This window comes from Condylostylus longicornis, unplaced genomic scaffold (assembly GCF_029603195.1).
Source record: "Condylostylus longicornis isolate FDR11 unplaced genomic scaffold, ASM2960319v2 ptg000049l, whole genome shotgun sequence".
NCBI lineage: Eukaryota > Metazoa > Arthropoda > Insecta > Diptera > Dolichopodidae > Condylostylus > Condylostylus longicornis.
Genome location: NW_026578018.1, coordinates 5,688,418 through 5,701,814, shown reverse-complemented (window position 1 = coordinate 5,701,814; position 13,397 = coordinate 5,688,418). Strand labels below are relative to the sequence as shown.

The following is a 13,397-nucleotide window of genomic DNA, read 5'->3' as shown; positions in this document are numbered from 1 at the left end:
AATTAAAATGAATAAGTTTTAAATTATTGTATTCTAAATGTAATTTTCTCTTTTCATCTTTAATGTTAAAATTACATTTGATATTAATTCATATACACAAAATGATTTTAAAAATTTCGGCAATATTAAAAAATTTTTAGGAATTTTTTTATAATTCAATACATTCTTATGATTCCATTGTTTTATAAACTCCAGTTTATTGTTATAAGTATAGTGATATTGCATTATAAAATGATTGGCCAAAAAATATACATTGCTTGCTTACTTACATATTTTTATAAAGAATTCAGCATGCGGTTCATATATCGTAAATTTATCATAATTTTAATTAAATTAATATGCAATAAAATTATGAAACAAAAATTATGAATGAATGACAAAATTCAAATTTATTTGTTTTATATACGAAAATATAAGTAACGTAATTTCTAACACGAACAACTTTTAAATATTATTTGGATATTTATTTTCTTTTATATTGTAATGGATAATTCAAAAAATTCGATAGTGAAAGAAAAAATATTACTTATAATAAATGAATTTTTCTTTATTTTAGTAATTTTTAATTTTTTTCTACCAAAACGCCACGATATATGCAATTTTTTTTCGTATACAAAACTAAATTCTATCATAGAAATGAGAACTAAATTAACTACTTCTCTTAATTATGTTTTCAAAATCTTATACTCTGTTGATAATATTTTAGCTTTTATATACAAAGTATACGCAATTTTAATATACATGTATAACACATAGAATAATTAGTAAAAATTATAAACTTTATAGAAAATTGCTTTAACCGGAAATTTTACAAAATTTAATATTTTTTTTTTTCTACGTTATTAAAAATTCTTTTAAAATAACATTTCAAAAATGAAATTCTTTTATACAATTGATTTAAAAAAATATATAAAATATTAATCAAAAACTGTTCGAACAAAACCATAAAATATGCTGTCGGAAAATGCATAAGAAAGAATACTGAAAATTAATTAAAATTTATTTTATTTACAATTTTTATTTTTTTATTACTTTTGTACTTTTCATTTCACATCCTTATAGCAATTAATTATTTATATTTAAATCTTAAAATTAGAATTAGTTTTTAAAAAATTGTCTTTTGTGCGCCTAGTTATATGCCTTTTTTACATGTTATATAATATTTTTTGTACTAAAATTTGATTATTTATTTTTATAGTCTTAATTTTATTTTTGAAAAAAAAAAATATTAGTCAAAAATAAAAAATAATTCTAAAATAAGAAAAGAAACTGTAAATGTTAAATAATTTCTTTAACTTTATAAATTTCAAAACTATAATTGATTTCTTACGCTTTATAGTATATATTAATTATTGTTAAATGTTTGCTTGTATATTAAAAATTTTTTCATATTAAATTTAAAAAACAAAAGAATCATTTTGATTTTCTATTTAAAAGAATTTCTATTTAAAATTTATTTTATTAAAATATTAAATTTTGTATTAGTTTTGCGAAGTATGGGAAATTTTTCATCAGTTAATGAAGTTAATAATTTTTTATTTAATTTAAAATGCATAGCCACATCATTTTTCTTTTTTCGGTAAAAACCATATGAAATCGATTTATTAATTATACTTCTAAATATCAAAATTATTACAATTTGAAATATTTTCTATTATTATTATATATATACATATAATAACCTGAAGATATTTGATTTGAGTTTTATAGGGCTGGCAATCACTGGCATCCAAAGAGTAAGGTGCAGTCTTACATGAGATATTTATCTATGTTTATATATAATATTATATTTATATAGTAAAAAAACATCAATTATACTATACAATAAGTAGTTCAAATAATAAGTTTTAAATATAAATTAGTGATTTATTTAAATCGATATATATATAGAAATTATAAATATATGAGTTTTTATTAACAAACCCGCTCAATTATTTTTATTTTATAAAAATAATATTTTCGAGTTAAATGCATTTTATATTTTAATAAATTTGATATTTATAATATTTATGAAGGTTAATTTCAAAAAATGCAAAATAAGGATTTTACGTAATCGTGAATATAAGCTAATAAGAAAAACGTGTTCAAAACAATAATAATAAAATAATAATAAAACTATTATTACTATTTATTATTTTTTTTATATCAATTTAAAAACAAGCTCAAAAACTAAAAACAACAAAAAATATGAAATAAAAATTCAATTTATTTGAAATTGTACTTTTGTGTATATGGTGTTCTACATATTATACTTAATGTAATCATAATCCTCATACAACTATAATACTCGTAATGATCATAATCTTCATATTGTTGACCATGAAAATTATTGACATATAAAAATTCTATATATATACACATATGAAAATTCTAGATAAAATTTCTAAAATCTATGAGCATGTGCATGAATACGTCGTGATGAATTTGAAAATGGCATATATTTTTGAATGGTATCATAACTATTTGCTATGGTATATATATATTTTGAAATTATTTATTTTATATTGTTTAAAAAATTTATGGAAAAAATTTCTTTAATACTTGTATTTTTTACTAAAATATTAAAGAAATCTTACGACAACAATGTGCAGACGACTTTTATTCATATCAACCATAAATCTTTATTCAGTAGTACAGTAAAACTTCGATTTAAATTCGAAGAATTTTAATTTTCAGAAATAACTTCGAAATAAGGAATGTTCGAATATGAGATACGTTTTCAAATATTTATTCAATGTTAAGTTAATAAAAATATGGTCAATTTAGGGGTGAGTTCAAATTAAAAAGAATTTGAACAAGGGGAATTTGATTAATTATACATACTATATATTGTTTCACTTCATAATGTTGAACTATGTATTACACCTAAGCTAATAATATATTCAATTATCTTTCGATATAAGAAAAAACTTTACAACCAAGCCTATGCACATGAATGACACAAACTCAACATTCATTTCGATTTTTTTTTTTTTTTCGAAAACATTCAATATATGAAGTATTTATTATTTTTTTGTGAAATCCCTATAAGTATGTATTCATGAAATGCTACCATTGGTATACATGTGATATGCTTGATTTGGAAATCAAGTCTCTTTGTCGTAAGGGAAAAAACAAAATATATATGTATGGATGTATGTAATACTGAAAGTCAATCATTATTATTAATAATATTAAATGGATACAAAATATATTTCGCACACAATCATATGTCTATCTGTCAGATATATGAAACTATAACTGTTATGTTACAAATCACTTTATAAACATAAGCATAATATTTTATTAAGATATACAAAAATAAAAGAACAAAAATGAATGTCGGTATTTCTTTTAAATGAAGTTACAACACTTATACACATTCATTTTTACGTAGCTATTATACATACATATATAGAAATGTATATATAGAAAAATAAAATCTCATCTGATATATTTTTTTGTACTTCTTCTAGTTGTTATAACATTATGTTTCATATATGGAGATAAAATTATTTTAAAACGTAAGAATAGCTATAATATAAACGAAAGAAAATTTTAATGTTTATTTCTTGATTCATATATAAAAACAAAAAACAAAAAGTCATTCTTGTATTTTTTATATGAATGTTTGTATGTACTCAAAGTATAAATCAATGGACGAAGTTTCTATCAATGGTATATACTTATTATAAAATGTGAATAGCGAAATATACCAACAATAACATAACGTTTACTACGTAACACCAGATGTAAACGAATAAAGAAAAAAGCTGTCAAACGAGTTTATTAAACGAACATTATATATTATTCCCTTTACAACAAATACTCATGCATATTCTTATATTATTTAAGTATTTGTTGTAAAAGAGAGCCATATCCATTCTTTTGTCATTGCATGTTCTAAAAATGTTCTTAAACATCGGTAAAATAAATTTTGAAAAACAAACAAATAAATAATAAAATTTATTTGGGAAACAAATAAATGCCATTTTAAGAACACATGCATTTATATACATACATACATACATTGACATATGTATGTAATTCATCCCTCTTTTAAAAAAATTCCTAAGCAAATTATTCCTGTTTAATTTTAAACAATTTTGATTACCTACAATAAGATTTTGTTAGCTGTTCGAACAATTTTTATTTTAGTGATGCAATTTACATAATGATTGCCATATATGAATTATACATGACAGCTGTCAAAATTTTAAATAAATTAATTACGTATGTCAAAAATGAAATTTTCTCAACTTGAATCATAAAAGCTTGCAATGTTTGTATTTTACTTGCAATTTAGAGATCACACAATAGAATATTGAAAATATTCTTAATGTTTTATTCATTTTAATTCTTTTTTAATGTCAATTTAAACTTGAGTTTTATTATTTTAATATGTTAAATAGAGTCAAGATCGAAATGCATCAATAATAGTTACAACAATGTTAATTTAAAATATTTAAATAAAAATTTTAACATTCAAATAATTATGAAGTTAGAATATGAAATGCCAAAAATTTCTCTAATAATATTTTGAGTTAATAAAATTTATGTGAAAATAATAAATAAAAAAAATTAAATTCGTTGTTTATATTTTGAAAAGTTATTTTTAACATTTTTCATAATACTTCTTCTCTAAGTGACTATGCAATTTTTGTATGAAAAAAATATTTAATTAAGTAGTTATTTTATTATTTTAATGTAATTGAATTTATTTTGAATATTAATTAAAAAAAATAAAATTAAAAGCTTAATCGAAAAGGAAATTTTTTTAAATAATAAAACAAGATAAATTAAAATTTTTTTTTATCTAAAATATTTCTGAAGGAATTTCCGGGAATATTAAAATTTAATTTAAGAATTATTTATATATAGTAGAAAAATACATAATAGGTACATATTTATATAATGATATAATGTATTAGATTATTTTCTTTTCATGTAATTATATAATTTGTTTTCCTTTTTGCATATTAATTTAATCAAACAACATCTTTACCATCAAATTTTGCTGCTAAATCTGATATAATTTCTTTATATATTAATGGATCAATATTTTTACTTAATTGATATAAAACGAACCAATCACCTATTTTACATTTACTTGCAACATTTTCAATATCTGATTGTTCTGATAATTTTGATCTTGTTCTTAATAATAATACACGAATTTTAGGTCCAGCAACAACAGCAATACGATATAATAATGATAAACCAGAGAATACACTTAATATTATAAACCAAAACCATAAGAATACATAAATTTTTTCATTTACGATATTCAATGGTAATACACATAAACCATCAAATTTCTGTACAGAACCAGATGGACCATATTTATGGAACGTACATTTTGTAACTTTAGGAAATACTCTTGCCATTGGATCAATACGCTCATCTGGTTCCATTTCAGTAAATTTTAATACATCGCTACCATATGTTGAAAATTCACCATCCAAAAAATAATCAACAAAATATATTTGACCAATAACATTAATGAAATTTAATACTTCACATATGAAAAAACGGAATGCATAAAAATTATGACGATGTAAATTATCTTTAAAATAATCAACTAAAATTTTTTTACGTTCATTTTTCGATTCATCATTTACAATTGGACTATTCAAATCTAATACTAACATTTTAATACGACCACCTTCCCATGATTTCCATAAATAACGTGGTATATAAAATAATATTGCTTGAAAGAATAATACAAAACAAACCCATTGATAATATTTATGATATTTAACTTCATCTTGTCCTTCAACATGACTACCAACACCCGGTTGTACAACTTCATGTCCAGTTATTCCAGTTAAACGTTCTGGTACTGTAAATGTTGAATAAATCCAGCAATATGTATCCATTACTTGTAATGGTATCTCATCAACAATACAATCAATTGGATCGCCAATATATTGTCTTGATGTTACCAATAATGAAAATGCTATCAATATAATGACAGTAGCTTTATAATGCATTCGAAATAAATTATTATCGATGCATACTTGATCGATTTTCAGGAGCCCCTTAACGGAGCCGAATACATCAAACATTTTGAATTAGTTTATACTTTTTTGTTTTCAATCAAAAAAATTTAAATATAAATTTAATATTATTAAATTATTTAAAATTTCTCCACAAAATTTCTATATGTATAAAATTGTCCTTTTATATCTTTTCTTCTTCTTAAGATAAGAAAAAATTTTATTATTACGTTGTTTATTTAAAAAATTTCACTTTTTTATAAAAAATTTTTCCTTCTTTATTTTTATTTTATTATAATAAATTATTTTTGAAATCTATCGTTTGTTATATACATATATATGTATATAAATATTTTTATACTTAATTTCGTTTTATTATTTATTTTAAATTAATATTTTTATTTCACTAGTATAAATGTGCTTTCATAATTTTATATTTTGAACTATTGTCAAGTCACAACTTTTTTTTTTATTTATTATTAGAAATCCACTTTAGAATACCTATAAATTAAAAAAATCATTAAATTAGAAAAAAATCATAAATATCACACTTAATTTAAAAGATTAAGCCTAAACAATTACAATTACAAAGTTATTTCAAGTTACGATCATGTAAGATCGTAATTAATTTTTTATTTTAGATCTTAATTATACAGTCACTACTAGTTAAAGTCTAAATAGTTTTAAGTTTAAACAATTACAAAGTTAGTTCAAGTTACGATCAAGTAAGATCGTAATTAATATTTTATTTTAGATCTTAATTATTCAATCACTATTTTGTATAGTCAGTTAATAGTTATAATGTTTTTTACAAGATATTATTTAGATTAATCCCACGAGTATAAAAGTCTTAAACTTTCAATGGTATGTAATATAACTGAATGTATAATCACATACATATAATATAATCACATGTGTATAATCACATACATTGACGTTATTACTTAATATTTGCAATGATTGACTATATTGCGAAAACTAAAATTACAGATTAAATTCAATTGTTATATTGCATTAAATGTAATTGATAGTGGAAAAAATGATTTGTAATACAATATTGATAATAAATCGTATAATAAGAAAATAACGTAATAAGTAAATTTAAGCTTTTGAAACAATGCTGACTTAAATATATAGTATTAATGTTAGGGACCTGCTTCAGTTTATAAAATGCAATTATATAAAATGTGTTATATAAATTATATAAATTGTTAACATATACTACCTATTTAAATCACACTTTGCAATGAAAAATATAAAAAAACATAAGAAATGGAATAAGTTTTCAAGAAAACCAAACCAGCGAGTATTTATGTCATATTTTTTGATTTTAATAAACAATGCAGAGCTCAGATCTTATTATATGGAGGTATAATAATTAAATGTAAAATTGTATTATTTAATTTGAGGCAAATTTTAATTCAGTTTTCTTTTATATACTTATAAGTGAATAATTAAAGATAAAGCGATAAGAATTTAGATCATGATATTAATCAGAATATGTTAACTCTTATTAAAACCAGAATATACATATTTGTATGTGTGTACTTATAATAAAGAGAATGTACTTATATATAAAAGGTATTCAAATACTTATCGATATTATCAAAATCGAATTTTGACTTACGTATGTAATCTGAAGGCTAACACATAAAACTTACATAAACAAAAACATTATTAAGGAAAGTATTAATACTATAAAAAATAAGTAAATTTTATAATAAATTAATATTACAGAAATTTTTTAATGATCCTTTTAAATCTTTTCTGATCTGTTAAATTTTGTAAAACAATTGTTAAATTTCAACAAAGTGGGTATAGGTATCTGCCTAATTTAACATTTAAAAAAAAAAACAAAAATTTTATCGTCAACTCATAACTAGAATAAATATATAGAATGTAGATCATTAAAGAAATCAAAAATTTATTGTATAATTAATATACATAGCCCACATCTTTCATTTAACCTTCAATTAATCCCGTTAATAATTAATTTGAATTTTCAAAAATTTTAATGTGATATTTATTAATTATCTTATATAAAATACAATTTTCAAAAAAAAAAAAATTTTGTTATACAAACGTATAACAATATGTAAAATATGTATGCATACGCTTGCAATTTATATCGTGTTTTTTTTCTTTATTTTTTTGATTATTTATCATTTGATTTTTATTTTATTATTTATTTAACAATTTTCAAAATTTGTTTCGTTTTGTTTTTCTCTCTGTTCTTCTACATCTAATCATTAATGATATATACTTGTATAATAAATATATACTTATGTATATTAATTTCTCAAATTTCACTTGACACAGAAATTTTCCTTATTTTTTTTATTTTTTTTTATATTTCTTCTACCTATATTTTTTAATTTATTTCTCTGTAATTGCATATGCATATGGTTCAAATATACTTATATATTATAATTGTGTACATGTATATATAAAATTAAAAAATTGTACACTAAATTTTCTTTATCAAAAAAATTATAACATGTTTCTTTTAACTATTTCTTTAACTATATGTTTGTTTTGTTTTTTTTTTTAATAAGTGTTACTTTTATCACACGATAATAATTGATAAATAGCAGTTACATATACTTATATACAGTTATCGCTATTATATTTTTCCCTGCAAAACTGAACAAGGCTATTAAATATATAATATACTAACATAGAAATGTATAATATATGATGTATGTATGTATATTAGTTTAGTTTTTTTTAAAGTTTATTAAAAAAAAGAACAAAACTTTAAACGGTAATGTGTAATTACTACTTGTAGCATATTACACTTAACTAATAAATTTAATAACTATAAGAATAAAAAATTATAAAAAAGTCTCCAAAATCTAAAGATTGTTGTAAAATATTATTATGTTGACACTCTACAAGTCTATTATACGTTTTGATATATATGCATACATATATGAAATCTATACGTATACATATATGTATATATAGACAAATATGAATGTATAGTTAGTATAAATTTTGATGCATATATATATGTATATATATCTATATGTATAGGTGTGTATAAAATATAATTAAGTTCTTGAAATTTTTTTATAAAATTTTCTTTTAATATTTAAAATAAAAATTATTACTTTATGTTGTATTATCTCTTCTCTTCTGTATATAATATTATAATTGTTAATTTTTAAAATATTTATGAAAATAAAAAATTATTATACATTCTATAAAATGTATACTTTAAATATGATTTTATTTTTTTTAATTAAAAATATAATATATAAAAATTTATTTATTTTCTTCTTTTCAGGTTCAAATTGCTTTTTTTTTTACTTTTAATTAATTTTTTTTTTTTGCTAAATTTTCTAATATTAAAAACAGCGACGCATCGGTTTGCCACCGTCAAACCACGAAGCGCACAGTTCGATTACAAATTCGTTACTACTGTTACAGTATAACACAGGGTGTTATTTGAGGCTCAAACGGATTTTGTTTATTTAATTTTTTTTTTTTGTTTTTTTTTTTTTTGTAATTTTTGAAACATAAGAAAACATACTCATAATATAAAATATCAACAAATTAAACAAAAAAAAAATCTAGAATTCTCAATAAATTCACAACTACATAAAAAATTATTTATGCAGTTATTATTACGAGTACATTTGTATTATTTTTATACAATATACTTATTGTGTACATCATTATGATATTGTTGAATACTCATTTCTTAAATATTGTATACATACATGAATGTGTGCAATAATACACTAACAATCCTTTATTTCTCAATATTTTTTATTAAAGTTTTAAAATAAGTTTTAAACCAAAACCTATACTTCTACATTAGAAACGTAAGCTGTACATGTGTAGTAATTATGTTAAATTTCTCCCCTCTTTAATTTTATTTTTTTAATAATTTAAATTTAAATAAAAATATAAAAGTAATTAAATAAAATCATGAATTAAACTTAATATTATTAATCATTTAATTTATAATAAATAATTAATTTATTAAAAAAAAAAACTAATTCGTAATTAAATTTTTAATTCAATAAAAATACAATAATGTATTAAAGCAAAATACACAAATACAATCACGTAAAATACGTTTGTATATCAAAATTGAGATTGAAATTTGAAAATAAAAAATGATTTTTAAATTACACATTCATATACATTAAATAATATATGTGTTTGAAATATTCTTTGTAGTTGTATTGAAACTCGGCTTTAGAGAGGATATTTAACACTTCAATATATAGATACGTTTATTAACTAACACAGAAATAGCCCGAAAATCATAAATAATAGTGCTACCGTGTTTAAAAATCAAAAAGAAAAAGGGGAAATTTGCATTTTTATTTCGTTTTTTTTTTAAATTTTAATTTTTTTTTATAATATGTGTATGTTAAGCTTAGTGTTATAAATATTTTTTTATTATTATTATTATGGTTACGTGAAAATAAATAATATAATTATAAGGATTGGACATTATGAGAATAAAGAGAAGATTAAACAATAATTTTGTTAAAAAATTTTGGGAAAAATATTGATACATATACTGGTACTTAAGGTAATATATTTATTGCAGTTTATATAATAAAATTATATAAACTCCATTGACATCTAACTTGCTTGGAAAACACTTATTATATTCCAATATTTTATTTATATTCAAAACAAAATCTGTTTTTTATCTGTTCGAAAATTAATTTATAACCTACCGTCATAACAGAAATTTTACAAAATATCAAATTACGAGAGTAAAATACAAAATGTCCAAACCTTTGGAAATTGTCCTTTCAAGTGCTTGAATGAAATTCTATTGAATGGTGTAGAGTTTAGGTAACTTAATTTTAGATGAAACGTCATCACAAATACGTTAACAAATTTTCAAAAAACGAAAATGCAGTTTATATAGATTAATATCTTTTACACAAATACTATTGCACATTTCAAAAAAAAAAAACTCAAAACTAGTTTTAAAGTTATGTTTAATAAAAAAATAAAAATAACAACCATAAAATATAACCATTATTATGTTTGGTGTGCAAATATTTAAATTTTTGAATAATTTTTTGTATTTTTTTTACTTTTTTTTTCTTGTTATTGTTATTTCTCTTATAGTTGTATGATATGCATATTTTGTTTTAGTTTTGCTTTTTTTTTCTTTTTTGACTGCAGCCAAATGTACCTTGACATTTTTACTGAAAATTTAAATTATTAGACTATAAGTAGGACCTTTTTTTCATAGGAGTATAAGCAGTAAAATTTGTTAAAATTTTTTTTTAAAAAAGAAATTTTATAAATTTCTGTAAGTTTCGAAAACTCAGCTGAATTACATAATATACTTATGTAGTTTTAATTAATATTTATAATTAAATACGAAAGTACGAGAGTTAATACTTAATAATGTATAACAGATTAGAGTATAATTAAATTATTTATTATACAGCGAATTCTTGATATTTATTAAAGTGCTTCTAACAATTATTGTAACATCTTTATGTAATAAAGGCTAAAACTATATTGTTTCTCATTAGTCGACATACAAATTTTACAAATATTTTAGTAATTCTTAGAAATCCCGAAAGTTTTTTGGGATTATTCGATAAAAAATTAACTATATATTAAAAACTGTTAACTTCAAAAATTATTAATGTCAGATTTAAAATTGCAATATAAGATACGTTGCCTGCTAAGGCAGAAATTTTAATTGACATATCAGAAAATTGGTTACTTTGTTTCATTGAAATATTTATAAGGTAAACTAGACATATCAGGAGATAAAAGCAGGAAAATAGGAATATTTTCAATAACTTTTAAAAATTTATAACTTTTTAAAAATTTAAAAAAATTGTGAATTTGAAGAGAAACAAATAATAAATTGGGCTTGTTGAGTTTCTCTGATATAGTTTGTGATAATTTAAAAGTTTGTTAATTTAAAAACAACGTACCTGTATACAACATATAATATACTGTTAATTAAGCATTTCTCATTAATATATCGCTAGCTATTATGTAGTTTCAAATGTATGGAAAAAAAATCATTATTGCATACCCATTATTAAAAAATATTGCATACCCATTATCTAAAATTATGAATACTAAAATAAATTTATTTTGACCACCCCCCATCCGTTTCTAATTTTCTGAAAATTTTTGATCTTATATTATTTCTAAGACATGATTTCTTATTTTCTCCCTTTCTCCCTCCCCTTCCACCTTTAAAAGTTTTTATTCTTACTCTTAGTAATTGAGAAATTTTTGATATTGATAGTCAATTACTCTTAGTAATTGAGAAATAAATTATTGTATCTGTTAATACTTTAATACTATATAAAATAATGTTTTTACAATTTTTAAATTTTCAATATCTTTTCAATATTACAGTAATCAATTTCAACTTTTCATATTATATATAATTGAAATCTTTAAAGTATAACATAAAAATATCACAATAAAAGTTCAAATAATTTAATAAAAAATTTTGAATAATCTATGATGTACTCAGAAGCATGTATAGTGCTTAAAAAACAAAGAACATTCTCAATATCATGGATCGTCTTCAAAAAGAAGAGTAAAAATATAGCGATCAACTTGTTAAATTTTATATAGCGTGTGGTATTTTCATACATACTTACAATATAATATAGATATAATATAATAATGTACTTATAATTATTATAATATTTTTTATGTAAGTATATAAATAGATATATATGTAAATGTACTCAAGTTGACTTGTAACATATCGTGTAAAATCAATAAAATGCATTTATATATGCATATATATATATACATAATAAATACTTACATATTAATAAACGATTGGATTCTTGCATATTTTTTATATTTATTTCATTTTTGTAATACACTTAAGTTGAAAAGAAACCAAAAACAAAAAAAAAAAAAAAAATAAACCCTGTGGTATTTTCAAGAGGATCTATAAATAAAAAAGGTACACCTTTCTTTAACTTTAAAGGTACTTTAAAATATTTTAGATACTTACATGCATACATATTTACGAATATTATGTTAAAAATCTCAATCATCATTTTAACTTCTTTCGCATTTTAGGTCTTTATTTTATTTCTATTTATCTATATATATATATATATATATATATATATTTATATATGTAATGCAAGTACATACTTCTTTGTCTTCTTAATACTTTATCATGACTTTCAAATATTCATATCTACACATTTATACAAACATTTATATAAAAATGAATATCTTTAAAAGTATACATACATAAACCTTAAACTAACATGTTCCATCAGATATGATATGTTTACATACATATATATATATATATAAATTGATATGCTAGAATTGAGTCGGTTTTGCATACTATTTACAATTCTACACATTTTCATATAAATAAAAACTAAAAAACAAAATAAAGATAGATTATGCAATTGGTATGATTGT

At 20.4% G+C, this 13,397-nt stretch overlaps 1 protein-coding gene across 2 annotated transcripts; it reads right to left on the bottom strand.

Moving 5' to 3' along the window:
• Positions 1 to 4,507: 4,507 nt before the first annotated feature.
• Positions 4,508 to 9,414, bottom strand: LOC129611492 (innexin inx2). Of its 2 annotated transcripts, none has more exons than XM_055524672.1 (2): positions 9,092 to 9,414; positions 4,508 to 6,479 (listed from the first exon to the last, which is right to left on the bottom strand). In XM_055524672.1, the coding sequence occupies exon 2, from the start codon at positions 6,045 to 6,047 to the stop codon at positions 4,968 to 4,970; it is 1,080 nt and encodes a 359-aa protein (XP_055380647.1). In that variant the 5' UTR covers positions 6,048 to 6,479; positions 9,092 to 9,414; the 3' UTR covers positions 4,508 to 4,967. The 2 variants fall into 2 exon arrangements, with proteins under 2 accessions (XP_055380647.1, XP_055380648.1); XM_055524673.1 differs by having other exon boundaries at positions 9,291 to 9,391.
• Between the last annotated feature and the right edge of the window lie 3,983 nt (positions 9,415 to 13,397).